Genomic DNA, 15,941 nt, shown 5'->3' with positions numbered 1-15,941 from the left:
TCCAACCTTGAGAGACTTCTGTGTTTTAGTCATGGTTAGGTGTGAGTTCAGAAGACCACCCAGTCTAGATACCTCTTGTGTTACCTGATCTAGTTTTTCCACAAGAGGTTTTAGCAAAAGTTCAAATTTTGCTTCAATTAGGCTTGCCAGCAGGTCAATATGGGCAGGAAGCAGATTATTCATCTCACCATTATTTATGGTCTCAGCTATACTCCCCTGACCGGTTGTTTGGGTTCCAGCCTTTTTGATTTCCTATTCCCCCCCGCTTAGCTGGTACCTTCCTACAGGCCCTTAATACTCTTCGTGCAGGCGAGGGTGTAGGTGAAGGCCTCGGGGAAGGTAACAGGGAGGAGGAAGATGATATTTCCAAGGATTTACCCCTCTCATCCTGCCTATGTTCTGGAGATATATCATTGGTACTAATAATGATCGAGTCATCATTACAACTACGATCCAGAGCCGGTGAGACCAAGGGGGCATGCAATCTTGTTGGGGAGACCGGAGGGCTTACCCGGTTTAGAGAAAGGCGCCTTTCTTTATTAATTTTACTGACTACCTTTACCAGGTAATTATCCATAGTGCTAGTCACTAGTGGTGTTTTGGATGATCTAAGCTTCGACATGTTGGAATACCTAGGTTATGGATCAAAGCACTTTAGTTTGGCAACACGGGTATTATTACTTGCAAAACGATTGCCTTAACTTCAAAAGCGTCAACAGGGGCCACAGTACAAGTACAAAATAGATAGTCTCACAGTTTGGAAGTGTTCTAGGGGAGAAGAAAAAGAACCAAGAGCAAAGGTCTGAGGCCAAGCCCAGCCTCGTTCTGCCACGGACGGCCACAGACGGCCCGCCCTCTGCCTGGGCTCAGCCCGGCGCGTCCCGCGCGCGTCCTCTCGGGACAAGATAGAGCATTGATCTTTAAGTGCCTCCTGGCGCAGGCTGATGACAGCAGTGGCGGCGTCCTGGGGTGGGGCTGCTGGAATTTGTAGTCCTGCCCAGCGGAGCAAAGCCCGGCCAGACAGGAGAGCAGTGGGGGTAGGTCGCTCGGCGGAGCGAAGCCTGGCCGCTACACCCAACCAGTAAGGGTAGCCTCCAAATCGCCTCAGCGGAGCAAAGCCCGGCCGGTGTGAGACCCTCTCAGAGCAGCACACGGTCCTCGAAAGAGCACTGATCTTTAAGCGCCATCTGGCGCAGGCTGATGACAGCAGTGGCGGCGTCCTGGGGTGGGACTGCTGGGATTTATAGTCCTGCCCAGCGGAGCAAAGCCCGGCCAGACAGGAGAGCAGTGGGGGTAGGTCACTCGGCGGAGCAAAGCCTGGCCGCTACAACCAACCAGTAAGGGAAGCCTCCAAATCGCCTCAGCGGAGCAAAGCCCGGCCGGCGTGAGACCCTCTCAGAGCAGCACACGTTCCTCAAAAGAGCGCTGATCTTTAAGCGCCTCCTGGCACAGGCTGATGACAGCAATGGCGGTGTCCTGGAGTGGGGCTGCTGGGATTTGTAGTCCTGCCCAGTGGAGCAAAGCCCGGTCAGACAGGAGAGCAGTGGGGGTAGGTCGCTCGGCGGAGCGAAGCTCGGCCGCTACACCCAACCAGTAAGGGGAGCCTCCAAATCGCCTCAGCGGAGCAAAGCCCGGCCGGCGTGAGACCCTCTCAGAGCAGCACATGGTCCTCGAAAGAGTGCTGATCTTTAAGCGCCTCCTGGCGGAAGGCTGATGACAGCAGTGGCGGCGTCCTGGGGTAGGGCTGCTAGGATTTGTAGTCCTGCCAAGCGGAGCAAAGCCCGGCCAGACAGGAGAGCAGTGGGGGTAGGTCGCTCAGCGGAGCCAAGCCCGGCCGATACACCCAACCAGTAAGGGGAGCCTCCAAATCGCCTCAGCGGAGCAAAGCCCGGCCGGCGTGAGACCCTCTCAGAGCAGCACACGGTCCTCGAAAGAGCGCTGATCTTTAAGCGCCTCCTGGCGCAGGCTGATGACAGTAGTGGCGGCGTCCTGGGGTGGGGCTGCTGGGATTTGTAGTCCTGCCCAGCGGAGCAAAGCCCGGCCAGACAGGAGAGCAGTGGGGGTAGGTCGTTCGGCGGAGCGAAGCCCAGCCGCTACACCCAACCAGTAAGGGGAGCCTCCAAATCGCCTCAGCGGAGCAAAGCCCGACCGGCGTGAGACCCTCTCAGAGCAGCACACATTCCTTGAAAGAGCGCTGATCTTTAACCGCCTCCTGGCGCAGGGTGATGACAGCAGTGGCGGCATCCTGGATGGGGGCTGCTGGGATTTGTAGTCCTGCCCAGTGGAGCAAAGCCCGGCCAGACAGGAGAGCAGTGGGGGTAGGTCGCTCGGCGGAGGTAAGCCCGGCCGCTACACCCAACCAGTAAGGGGAGCCTCCAAATCTCCTCAGCGGAGCAAAGCCCGGCCGGCGTGAGACCCTCTTTCAGAGCAGCACACGTTTCTCAAAAGAGTGCTGATCTTTAAGCGCCTCCTGGGTCAGGCTGATGACAGCAGTGGCGGCGTCCTGGGGTGGGGCTGCTGGAATTTGTAGTCCTGCCCAGCGGAGCAAAGCCCGGCCAGACAGGAGAGCAGTGGGGGTAGGTCGCTCGGCGGAGCGAAGCCTGGCCGCTACACCCAACCAGTAAGGGTAGCCTCCAAATCGCCTCAGCGGAGCAAAGCCCGGCCGGTGTGAGACCCTCTCAGAGCAGCACACGGTCCTCGAAAGAGCACTGATCTTTAAGCGCCATCTGGCGCAGGCTGATGACAGCAGTGGCGGCGTCCTGGGGTGGGACTGCTGGGATTTATAGTCCTGCCCAGCGGAGCAAAGCCCGGCCAGACAGGAGAGCAGTGGGGGTAGGTCACTCGGCGGAGCAAAGCCTGGCCGCTACAACCAACCAGTAAGGGAAGCCTCCAAATCGCCTCAGCGGAGCAAAGCCCGGCCGGCGTGAGACCCTCTCAGAGCAGCACACGTTCCTCAAAAGAGCGCTGATCTTTAAGCGCCTCCTGGCACAGGCTGATGACAGCAATGGCGGTGTCCTGGAGTGGGGCTGCTGGGATTTGTAGTCCTGCCCAGTGGAGCAAAGCCCGGTCAGACAGGAGAGCAGTGGGGGTAGGTCGCTCGGCGGAGCGAAGCTCGGCCGCTACACCCAACCAGTAAGGGGAGCCTCCAAATCGCCTCAGCGGAGCAAAGCCCGGCCGGCGTGAGACCCTCTCAGAGCAGCACATGGTCCTCGAAAGAGTGCTGATCTTTAAGCGCCTCCTGGCGGAAGGCTGATGACAGCAGTGGCGGCGTCCTGGGGTAGGGCTGCTAGGATTTGTAGTCCTGCCAAGCGGAGCAAAGCCCGGCCAGACAGGAGAGCAGTGGGGGTAGGTCGCTCAGCGGAGCCAAGCCCGGCCGATACACCCAACCAGTAAGGGGAGCCTCCAAATCGCCTCAGCGGAGCAAAGCCCGGCCGGCGTGAGACCCTCTCAGAGCAGCACACGGTCCTCGAAAGAGCGCTGATCTTTAAGCGCCTCCTGGCGCAGGCTGATGACAGTAGTGGCGGCGTCCTGGGGTGGGGCTGCTGGGATTCGTAGTCCTGCCCAGCGGAGCAAAGCCCGGCCAGACAGGAGAGCAGTGGGGGTAGGTCGTTCGGCGGAGCGAAGCCCAGCCGCTACACCCAACCAGTAAGGGGAGCCTCCAAATCGCCTCAGCGGAGCAAAGCCCGACCGGCGTGAGACCCTCTCAGAGCAGCACACATTCCTTGAAAGAGCGCTGATCTTTAACCGCCTCCTGGCGCAGGGTGATGACAGCAGTGGCGGCATCCTGGATGGGGGCTGCTGGGATTTGTAGTCCTGCCCAGTGGAGCAAAGCCCGGCCAGACAGGAGAGCAGTGGGGGTAGGTCGCTCGGCGGAGGTAAGCCCGGCCGCTACACCCAACCAGTAAGGGGAGCCTCCAAATCTCCTCAGCGGAGCAAAGCCCGGCCGGCGTGAGACCCTCTCAGAGCAGCACATGGTCCTCGAAAGAGCGCTGATCTTTAAGCGCCTCCTGGCGCAGGCTGATGACAGCAGTGGCGGCGCCCTGGGGTAGGGCTGCTAGGATTTGAAGTCCTGCCCAGCGGAGCAAAGCCCGGCCAGACAGGAGAGCAGCAGGGGTAGGTCACTCAGCGGAGCGAAGCCCGGCCGATACACCCAACCAGTAAGGGGAGCCTCCAAATCGCCTCAGCGGAGCAAAGCCCGGCCGGCGTGAGACCCTCTCAGAGCAGCACACGGTCCTCGAAAGAGCGCTGATCTTTAAGCGCCTCCTGGCGCAGGCTGATGACAGCAGTGGCGGCTTCCTGGGGTGGGGCTGCTAGGATTTGTAGTCCTGCCCACCGGAGCAAAGCGCGGCCAGACATGAGAGCAGTGGGGGTAGGTCGCTCGGCGGAGCGAAGCCTGGCCGCTACAACCAACCAGTAAGGGGAGCCTGCAAATCACCTCAGCGGAGCAAAGCCCGGCCGGCGTGAGACCCTCTCAGAGCAGCACACATTCCTCAAAAGAGCGCTGATCTTTAAGCGCCTCCTGGCGCAGGCTGATGACAGCAGTGGCGGCGTCCTGGTGTGGGGCTGCTGGGAATTGTAGTCCTACCCAGCGGAGCAAAGCCTGGCCAGACAGGAGAGCAGTGGGGGTAGGTCGCTCGGCGGAGCGAAGCTCGGCCGCTACACCCAACCAGTAAGGGGAGCCTCCAAATCCCCTCAGCGGAGCAAAGCCCGGCCGGCGTGAGATCCTCTCAGAGCAGCACACGGTCCTCGAAAGAGCGCTGATCTTTAGGCGCCTCCTGGCGCAGGCTGATGACAGCAGTGGCGACGTCCTGGGGTGGGGCTTCTGGGATTTGTAGTCCTGCCCACCTGAGCAAAGCCCGGCCAGACAGGAGAGCAGTGGGGGTAGGTCGCTTGGCGGAGCGAAACCCGGCCGCTACACCCAACCAGTAAGGGGAGCCTCCAAATCGCCTCAGCGGAGCAAAGCCCGGCCGGCGTGAGACCCTCTCAGAGCAGCACACAGTCCTCGAAAGAGCGCTGATCTTTAAGCGCCTCCTGGCGCAGGCTGATGACAGCAGTGGCGGCGTCCTGGGGTGGGGCTGCTGGGATTTGTAGTCCTGCCCAGCGGAGCAAAGCCCGGCCAGACAGGAGAGCAGTGGGGGTAGGTCGCTCGGCGGAGCGAAGCCCGGCCGCTACAACCAACTAGTAAGGGGATCCTCCAAATCGCCTCAGCGGAGCAAAGCCCGACCGGCGTGAGACCCTCTCAGAGCAGCACACGTTCCTTGAAAGAGCGCTGATCTTTAAGAGCCTCCTGGCGCAGGCTGATGACAGCAGTGGCGGCATCCTGGAGTGGGGCTGCTGGGATTTGTAGCCCTGCCAAGCGGAGCAAAGCCCGGCCAGACAGGAGAGCAGTGTTGGTAGGTCACTCGGCGGAGCAAAGCCCGGCCACTACACGCAACCAGTAAGGGGAGCCTCCAAATCGCCTCAGCGGAGCAAAGCCCGGCCGGCGTGAGACCCTCTCAGAGCAGCACATGGTCCTCGAAAGAGCGCTGATCTTTAAGCGCCTCCTGGCGCAGGCTGATGACAGCAGTGGCGGCGTCCTGGGGTAGGGCTGCTGGGATTTGAAGTCCTGCCCAGCGGAGCAAAGCCCAGCCAGACAGGAGAGAAGTGGGGGTAGGTCGCTCGGCGGAGCGAAGCCCGGCCGATACACCCAACCAGTAAGGGGAGCCTCCAAATCGCCACAGCGGAGCAAAGCCCAGCCGGCATGAGACCATATATATATGAAACAATACTTTAATTATTTATTAAATTCATTATGCACCGCATCATTTTGGAGTCCATGCCAGCTTCTGTTTAAGAGTTTTGGCTTTTGGCATATTAAAGTCCATATCAGAATGGAGCATGTCTGGAAGATTCAGTGCAAGCGCTGCCTAGCCTCGAGACCTAAAAACACAACCTAAAACTTCCTGCTGGACGTTAACTGCTAGCAAGCATGTCATTAACATCCAATCACGTTTGTGCTTGTAAAAGAGCGCGCGCCAACCTCACCAGATACGCATTCCCACACAGTGTAGCCCGGAGACCACTGCGCTAACTTTGTCACGTGTCCTCGCGCGGTTGGTAGGGACCCTCAGTCAGCAGAACCTTGAGATGAGTCAGTCTCCAGATACAAGTATTACCTTGGCAGTATCAAGGGGAGTTCTACCAGAGGTATAACTTCTTGCAAAAATAATGGTAACATCATGAGATTAGGGATGGCCCACTAAATAAATTGGGGGAGATCCTTTACTGGCAATCTTTTTAATATTGTTAGGAATTGACTCAATGCTTATGATCAGTACCACTGTCTCAAAGTTTTGTCCTTTTTTAGTTTAAAAAAAAAATGTGTGCTAGTTTTTCAACTTTAGCAGATACACTACACAGAATCACGTGACTTAACTAATGCTGTCACGTGAGAACACTTTGCTAAACATAAGGGTTATGGCAGGGCATTGTCTGAATAAAGTTACCCCTTCACGAAGAATGGGATCTTGAATCAGGCACAATAGTAATCCAATTGCTGCAGGTACGAGGCATATAATCGCGTAACTGTAACTCTGATGACACAAGGGAACACCTTGTTTTACTGCTCTCCACTCAAGAAGGAAGCACTGCAGTGGCTGTAACCTCAGCGTTATAGTTGTTTTTCCCAGGGCCCCCGCAAACACGAGACCTAAGTGCAATTATGTCACCACAACTGGTCCCCCGGTTGGGCACTTCTTTTACAAACCTCCGACATGGACGACGCGTTATCATCGGAGTCCTCAGAAGGGAGCAGGCAGGTGTTCAGCGGGCGGCAGACTTTTAGGAAGTAAGTACCCTTTGCCCACAAAGACGCACCTATGCAACAATGGTGATGTCTCTGACCAAATGCCTAACTTGAGGTCAATCAAAACTTCACGTAAGCCAGAACGAGTTTTTTTTGGAACTTGAACTTGTTTATTTAAACCCGTGTTTTCACACCGATCATGCACTAAGCATGCCTTCACCACCAAACTCAGTGATTTAACCCTCTCTAGGTTTCTATGTGGCAATATTTTACTTTAAGGTTCTAAACACGATATTGCCGGTATGTACCCATGCAAAACGGCAGAAATATATGCCTGTTTTCCTGTCTCAAGGGCTCAAGGGTCCGGTGTCATTTAGTCTAATAAGTACAACATTGAAGGAATTAAAGAATGAGTTGTGATAGGACTGATACACTATCTGTCACTATCACTACCGTTTCATTGAAATTTGCTAGCAATTTCTGCTGCTGTATTTTGAAGAGCACAATAGAAGGCATGCACCTAATCACTCAGCAAACATTTCCAAGTCAGCGTATTTCCATATATTATGTGCCTAGTGAATTGTGTTGTCCATTTATCTCTTTGTCTCAACAGATTCAACAGCTTTCAGAAATCCTGAAGGCTGCACGATAATAACAGTGATTTTATGTGGTCTATTCCATCACAGGTAAGGGTGTGCCTTAGCGGGCACATACCGCTGTGGTGTTTTTTTGGTCCTGATGAATGCTTCACTGAATATACAGAAAATCAGAAACATGTTGACCATTTGTTTCTTTTTACACTAGGATGTAACTGGTCTACTAAAACCAGTTTTTACGCATCCAACGCTCTTGTTTTTAACAGTGCCCAGTTTTCCACCATTAAAATTGTCTTGGGATTAAACTGAGGCACCTTTTTAAAACCACTTTTTGCACCACTCACGATTTGCACTCACATAAAAAACTGTTCCGCTGTCATCAGGCGTTGAAGCACACTGGAGAGGCACTCCGCCTCCCTGGTGAGAACCCAATATGAAGCATGTCACCAACTAGGTTGGCGGGTGAAGGTTCTTTTTAAAACACAGTGAGTTTTCTTGCTAGCTCTTTCCTTTGTCAGATACACCCTTTTGTTGTATATGTTTCAGACATCCCATGCCTCAAACTCTATTTGCATATCATCCCGACTTGGATGTCCAGCACCAACGTAAATTTCAGTCCAACCAAGACATCCTTCCTAGTATTTACAAAGAACAAGACTAAGTACAAACTAGGCTCAATGACATAAACATTGATGGCTTTGAACTTCAACTCTCACTGAAGGGAAAATCATTTGGAATCACACTGAACACAAACCTCTCCCTTAAGGAACACATTTCCAAAAAACCAAAGAGGGCTTGGTACCAGCTCTCTCTTCTAAAGAAGGTCAAATTGTTTCTTCCAGAAAATGACTTCAAATATACTATTCAAACCAGTGTACTCTTGCATCTGGATGGTGGTAATGCCCTACTTCAATGCCTCATAGACTTCACACTGGCACCCTTACGAGCTTCCTACAAGCTGCAACACAAATCATCCAGGGCCTGAAGAAAATTAATCGCATCAACTCCACCATGATGGAACACCATTGGCCACCCTTGCCAGCCTGCATCATCTTCAAAAGCAGCTGCATCACTTACAAAGCTATCACAACCATCAGCCCAGCTTATCCTGCAGACACAATCCCTGGAGGTTCTCATCACATCACACCCACAGCAGGAACACCATTAGATTGCAGACTAAGTAGTGTAAAAAAGAAAAACAAGCATTTGCAATGCAATCGGTCTGGCCTTTGGGACCATATATGTATTTAGCTATGCAGCACATTAGCCTGGGTGCTGAAACACCTACTGTTCTTTAATATTGTGAAAAGTAAGCACCAAACTATGTGACATGCCAGGTATTGGAACACATGGAAAGAACTATTGCCTTTCAGCTGGAAATGGTATAGTCCAAAGCTCTGTTTTTAATATAAAGTCAAGGCCTTGGGTGGTCTTATCACTGAAAATACAAGATTTTAAAAAGATATTATTGTCTACGGGTGCTCATGGAAGACAATTTCTGTGGAGTAAAATCTAGAGAAAAATTAAAAAAAATAAAGTCCCTCAGCAGAAGGCAATTCTGGTATTTTACTGGTCGTTTTTTTATTAAGACAGTTAAATAGACCCAGTTCAACAGAAAAAACGGTCCCTAAGCGGAAGCAGACAAGTCCTAGGGCTGTTCTCCAGAGCCCACAAAGTACATACACATATCAGTATATACTAATATATAAGTATATACAAGAGGTTTTGAATGCTCAACCTAAAAACAAAACAACAGGCCTTTTTTTCTATCGATGCACACAGCATCTCGCACAACATCCCCACATCTATTAGGACTGCCCCAACGCTGCTCTCGTTTAGAAAAGAGTTAAAGATCCACCTTGTTAAAGAACACTACATTACAGCACATTAACCATCCACAACTAAGCTTCATCTTCTATTACTCACCGACTTTAGGCTTGCTTTGGACCATGTACAGACTTACAGTGCCTTTTGCTAGGTTTTACCCAATAGAAAGCAAAAGGCACTACAATTTAAAGCTCAACTATTTCAAAGTACTTACAAAATCAGCATCCATCCTTGTAGCTTGCAATGTCCACCTGGAGCCCTTAAAAAATAATTGAATAGTCTTTTAGCACATATATGTAAAAAATAATAATATCCTAGTCTTTTAATAAATATACGTTCATGTTCCTGATCTAACAGTATGCATTTTGGGTCACTAAATTCTGAGTTTAATCTCCTTGGTCAGTGAGGTCTCCCTTTACAGCTAGAGGTGGGCAGAGTTTCTCTCCACAGAATTCCACAGAGTTATATAAAAACTCTGCAAGATTCCGTGGAGTTCCTCCAACAGGTGGACATAGGCATATCATGATGCTCGAGCTATGACTTAGCGCAGGTAACTGGTCCTGTGCTGAAAAATCAGAGGGAAAGCCACCATGCGGTGTCAGACTGTCCAAGCTACTTGAGTTGATTTTGCTGCTGCTGGAATAGATTTTCTACTCAAGTGCCAGCCTTCTGACCGCCTTAGTTTGAAAAATCATGCCAGATGTCCTCCAAACTAATTTAAATTGCAGGAGAGGAAGACAAATCTCACTCTTGCTCACCAATTTAATGTTCTGTTGCAGAGCATGAGAACAAATTGGTGGAATTTGACCAGAAGTCTGTGTTACAAGAGTAATGTGGAGTCACCAAAATTCAGCCAAAATATGTGTGGAAAGGAATATTTCACCCACCCCAAATTACAGCCTTTTTTCAAGACAAAGACATATGCTAAAACATACTGTGCGCATGATGTTCTGAAGTGCTATCCTCTTATTACAGTTTAACAGACCTCATGTTGGCAGGGGGTTTAGGGGCCTGAGTGAGCTGCCTGCATATAATTTGGCCCTGATTAACAAAGTTCGGATCTGAAATTTTTACGTTCACTAATGCATCTCGCTACTGGGGGAAATTAAAATGGATTCTTGACTTTTCCACAACCATAAGTTATGGCTGTATGTGGGAAATTGGCCTACCAAAATAATGTCAAATATCTGTAATAGCATTCCAACACATTTCTGCTTTTCGAACTTACACTAAAATGTGCAAAATTTAAGTGCTGCAGTGACTGTGGGACAGTACATACAGGGTTCCCCTTTACTGTATTTGTATGGCAGTAAGGAAAGTTTTCAATTGGGAAATCATTATCTGGTGATGAGAAGATAAACAATCAAATTTAACAGTCACTTCTATCCTTTTGCATAGTATTTTCTGCAATGTTGGCAATCTACACAATCAGCCGCCATCTCTCATACTTTTCCCTTTGGGTTTTGTGAATTAGGTGAAAGTCAACAATCCCTGCAAGTTGTGGGCATAGATGTATGCCTCTATGGATTTAGGACTATTTTAAAGAGTAAGGGCTTAATTTTTTGGCTTGTATTCTGAAGCTGATTATTAACATACTGTCTTGTTTTCGGTACTGGATATACATTTTTATACAGCATTCCAAAAGAAATCCCATGCATATTATCATCATCTATTTACTGTACTTGTTTATGGAATCGTTTTTTTTACACTCTATATATGTCTCTATAACATTTCTCAATGCTTGTCCAAGTCTAGATAACTGTTCCCTGTAAGTCCTGCTGTAGTTCCTTCTCTGTGGTTTCAATCAAATACTCAGTTTCTACAAACATCAAATAGTTGGTCAAATGTGTAGAGTTTTTCCTTTTTATAGCCAATAGAATGGAAACGCAATTCTCCTACTGATCACTATACAATTCTTGTGCTGGGGCTGTCTTAGAATTGGAATTGTACCGTTTACAAGTAACTCATCTTGCCTTCACATGTTTGCGCAAATATGATTTCTTGTGTGGTTCTCAATATTGGTGTTTAGCCTATTTCTATAGATTTTCAACGAAATCAATATTTTTGCAGAAATATGATCATGAATTAAGACCCTTAAGCTCCTTTATTTCATATAATCACCAACAGCAATATTCCTTCTATGTAAAAAGATCTAATTTCCAAAGCAGAATTGTATTACCTGTTGATCAAACAGAGCCCAAAACATTGGCAGTGGGATGTATAGGAACAACACTCGTGTCACCATTTTAATTTCCTTAATGAGTTTCGTCTGTAGTAAATAAAAGAAAGAAAATAACATTATTGACTTACTAGCTGTGTTCTCTTTCTATAGATCTGCTTTAGAAAGCAGGTTCAACCTCACAATTTGTATTTGCAATGCATCAACAATATAAGTATACATGAATATAGATTTGGCATTCTCAACTCCATATCTATTAGGTTCATTATATATATATATATGCTGTCAAGGTAAGAAAAAGTGTGCATCCTAGAATGGATGGAAGATACAGTGTAGAGATTCCCTGAATATAACTTGCTGCAGTTTGATGGTTACCATTCTGACAAAGGGGCATAAACTGTGTTTAGTCATTTATGGTCAGCAAAGATATTTTGGGTGGGTAACTACAGGCATGCTCTTTCAGTCCCAGAATCAAGGGGGCTTTGGTGTTTGGAATGCTTTGAAAATGCTGACAAAGTATAGTAGAAGGCCAAGAAACAGTTAAGAAGGAATCATCTTCTGAACTACATTTTTTTTTAAATCAGAGGGTTGATTTTCCTTTATACTTTTCAAGTAAGGAAGCTAGCAGAGGGAAAGCTGTTTATATGCTCCATGAAATGTTGTTGAGAAGCAAAATTATTTCTAAATTACAAGATGATTGGATGTAACTGGGGCAGGCAAATCAGTAGGTCATCATCTCCCACAAATGTTTTACTTTTTGGAGGAAGTGCGTAGGATGGCAACCTATGGCTTGTCAGAGTTTAACCGTAAAGAATTGACATCCATCTAGGATTCAATATATCACATTCAATCTTTGAATTGGTATTGGCAAAATATTCTATCCCCATTTAGTTGAAGAACCAATAGTATGTGTAATTCAGTTAGGGGAGATTTGACAGACCCACTGGTTCCCATTCATGTCTTCTCCCATGTTAACACAAAACGCGACATTGACTCATCAAAAGAAAACAAAAACATTATAACTTCCTTTTGTAATGTTTTAGACGCCAACTGTATTTTTATCATTGTAAAGTTTTTTTAGCTCCTAAATAATATGTACCTTTTCAAACATTTGGCTTGTTTTTATCAAATATGTGAATATCAGCAATAGAAATAGTGACAGCTATTCTGAATGTTATTAACCGAGCAGCTCCATGTTTTTAGTACTCCTGATTAACTATGAACTTCCACAATGTTTAGAAAGTTTGTATTCAATTCAAAAACGGCTTTATTCGATTGATAAATAGCAATCATAAAAGCACACAGTTATAAAATACATAAACAATTTCATATAATAAAATTTCATAGTGAGCGTAACATAAAATCATATTGAATATTACAGTGTTACATAATAATATATATAAAAAAAGCAGCAGAGGGGCATCATTACAGTGCAAAAAAAGCATTTAAGTGGACATACATTCCTCAGATAAAGAACTTTTTTTCAGGAAGGCTGTAATTCTTAGAACACCATTTTCATTATCTAAAAATTGAAATGACAATAAAGCTGGGCGACATTGGCGTTACCCGGACTGTTTTAAAATAGGTGCCAACAACAGCCTAACAGTAGAGTAAAATTTACAAAATAAAATAACATGAATCATAGTTTGGGGGAAAATATTGTCACAGGGACAAGGCTGGAGGTCTCGCGACCAATCATTAGTTACAGGAAAACTGACTAATCTTTGAAAGATCCCCAGCCTAAAACGGGTTAATAAAAATCTATCATAAGCACCGGGAATAAAAATTAAATAGGGCTGAATGTTAAAAAGTAGTTAACATTAGTTGATTATGCAGGACTGTAGGCTTTAAAAATCTCAGAAGTCATTCTCAGGGTGTCCAGCAGCATAAGACCCTCTTTCCTCAAATCCTTTTTAGTCACTGCCATTACGGTAAGAGGATTTAAAAAATAATCTGGTTTTCCGAGATCCTTGAAAAATTTCCAAACATATCTCAGCCAGGGAATCCTCATTACTCCTTCCAGTTTCAATGTGTCTAAGAGGATATCTCTATTCAGTTTAGTTTCCTCTTTCGTCCATAGCCTGTGCCACAATAGCACAGGCTCAAGTCTAATTAAATCAGAAATATATGGAAGACCTAACTGTGCATGGCAAATACATCCTGAAGTGTCACTTGGGATGGCTAAGATGTGTTTTAAAAAGGAGTTTTCAACCGTCTGGATAGAGGTTGGGTCAGCAAACCCCCACACCCCGCTCCCATAAAGGGCTGCGGAAACAAACTTTGCCTTATATATTTTTATTAGTTCCTCAGGAATTACCCAATTTTTTAGCAAAGCCAGTGAGGGCAGATGCAGTGCTAAAAAAAAAGACAGTTTTTTTGCTGCTACAGCCTGTACCCAGGAATCGTTCTGTGAAAAGAGTATACCCAAATACGATTTTTTTTAGTGGCCTCAAGCTTTTGTCCTGCAATGAAGATGTCTCTATTTATCTTTAAACCTCTGCCACAGCGCATAATGAAAGTTTTTGAAGAGTTTACCCTTAATCCCAGATCTTTCATGAAAAGGGTAAAACTGTCCACAACGCGCTGTAGGCCCACTTGAGTGCGAGACATCAGCACGGCATCGTCCGCATACAAGAGGGCTGGGATTGGACGCCAGCTACATGAGGAAAATCTAAATTATCTTTGCACAAGGCTTCCTCAAGCCCATTTATATACAAATTAAAAAGGAATGGAGCCAAGACACAATCCTGCCTGACTCTACTCCTAATCAGGAATGCAGCCGAGCGTTCTCCTTTCAGGCCATAGCGAACACGAGCCTTAGCGTCACATTAAAAACGCTTAGGAAAATAAATATTATTCACATCAACCCCCAAATCTCCCAGCATTTTCCATAGTTTAGAGTGGACCACACAGTCAAAAGCAGCCGAGAGGTCCACAAAGGCTAAAAACAGGTTTCCTCTCTTGGCCCTCGTGTATTAAACCCTGTTCTACTGTCCCCAGACCGGCCCAAAAGCCATATTGCAAATTGGATAAAATAGAGTTTTCATTGGCCCAGTCCAGGAGGCGTTCTAATATGACCCAGCCAGCTACCTTCGTAATGGAATCCAACAAGGAAATCGGTCTGTAACATCCCGGGTCATGCCTATCCCCCTTTTTTAAGATAGGCACAATGGTAGACTCTAACCAAGTGGGTAGGAAACCAGTGTTACAACTTGCATTAAGCACCTTCACAAGAAGAGGCCCTAATAGAGGTATGATCGACTTAAATATAGGGACCCCATCTGGGCCAGGAGCCTTACCGCCCTGGCTGGCATGTAAGGCCCTCTCGACTTCCTCCAAGGTAAACAATAGATCCTTGGAATCGGGGGGTAGCTTATATCATGGGCATCAACTGGAGGTTCAACCCCTTCATATACCAGGGCAAAATGTTTAATCCATTGAGTCTCCGGAATGGCTATCTCGATTGTAGGGCCATTTTTCTTAGTTAAGAATGGGGTTCTAATTACCTTCCAAAAGCCAGCGCTATCGTTGGTTACTGAGGCTAAATTATCGTGTTTTTCCTGTCTCTAACCACTCCTAGCTCTCCTAACATCTAAGATACTTCTTGTTTTTTTATGCAGTTCTTTTTTTAAGAGTGCGTAGGCTTGTGCACACCTTGAGTCAAACCACCCACTTTGACCTCTATTACTCTTGTGTTGCCTAATAAGGGACTCCCTTATTTCATTTGTTATTGTTAAAAATGAGGCTAATAGAGTAGCAGGGGTGGTGTCTTCACTCAGGCATATCGCTAATTCTGAATTACATTTGCAGATTACTGATTTAAGCATCTCTGTTTGATCTACCATAGCCCATCGTAGGAAGTAACCATTAGTACTACCAATTGATAAGTTCTCTAATAGTCGATCACTATTATTGGTCCCTAAGATTTTTTTCGATGGCAATGCAACAGTTTGGCAGAAGGGAAAATGATCGCTTAATGAATTGTCAGAGACAGAAAAAGAACGGAGGCTATGTGCACGATTGCTAGTAACTAAAACAGAATCAATGGTAGAACGACAACCCCTACCGTTAAATGTAGGCGGCAGGGGAGCTGGTGATGAACACAATTTATTAGCAAAGCCAAGGTCAAGACTGGTAATTAGTTCATTTAACTGTTCACCCAAAGCAGTATGACTAAAATGTGAGGAACATGCACCCTCTTCCCACAATGCTCAACATAAATTATCTTCTGCATGTTCACATAGAGTACAATTAAAATCCCCCACCAAGAAAAGCATCATGTCTCTTCTTTTACTTTTGCCTAGGCGGATCAGTGATTGGAAGATATTCTTTGTAATGCTACATACTGATCCTGGTGGGATATTGTTATAAAAGTTGACCAAGGCTATAGAGAACATTGAGTCCAAATCCAACACTAGTAGTTGATAGTAATCATCATTGGCAAACTCAGTTATCTGTTTTAGGTTCATGCTATTAGAAAGATACACACACAAACCCCCTTTAGCTCTCCCACTCCGAGATTCAACTGCTGGGGTGTGATAAGTCCTATACCCAT

The 15,941-nt window shown here is 47.1% G+C and overlaps 1 protein-coding gene across 1 annotated transcript in view; it reads right to left on the bottom strand.

Moving 5' to 3' along the window:
• Positions 1 to 15,941, bottom strand: part of SLC15A2 (solute carrier family 15 member 2) — a 483,947-nt gene that overhangs the window by 203,113 nt on the left and 264,893 nt on the right. The window contains exons 11-12 of the mRNA XM_086957069.1: positions 11,387 to 11,476; positions 9,422 to 9,466 (exon numbers count right to left, since the gene is read on the bottom strand). Of these exons, the coding sequence (XP_086813195.1) occupies positions 9,422 to 9,466; positions 11,387 to 11,476 (135 nt within the window). The remainder of the gene's footprint in view (positions 1 to 9,421; positions 9,467 to 11,386; positions 11,477 to 15,941) is intronic.

The sequence above is a fragment of the Lissotriton vulgaris genome, chromosome 2_1 (genome assembly GCF_964263255.1).
Source record: "Lissotriton vulgaris chromosome 2_1, aLisVul1.2, whole genome shotgun sequence".
Lineage (NCBI taxonomy): Eukaryota > Metazoa > Chordata > Amphibia > Caudata > Salamandridae > Lissotriton > Lissotriton vulgaris.
Note: the sequence above shows the minus strand (reverse complement) of the source record. Positions and strands in the feature narration are given on the sequence as shown.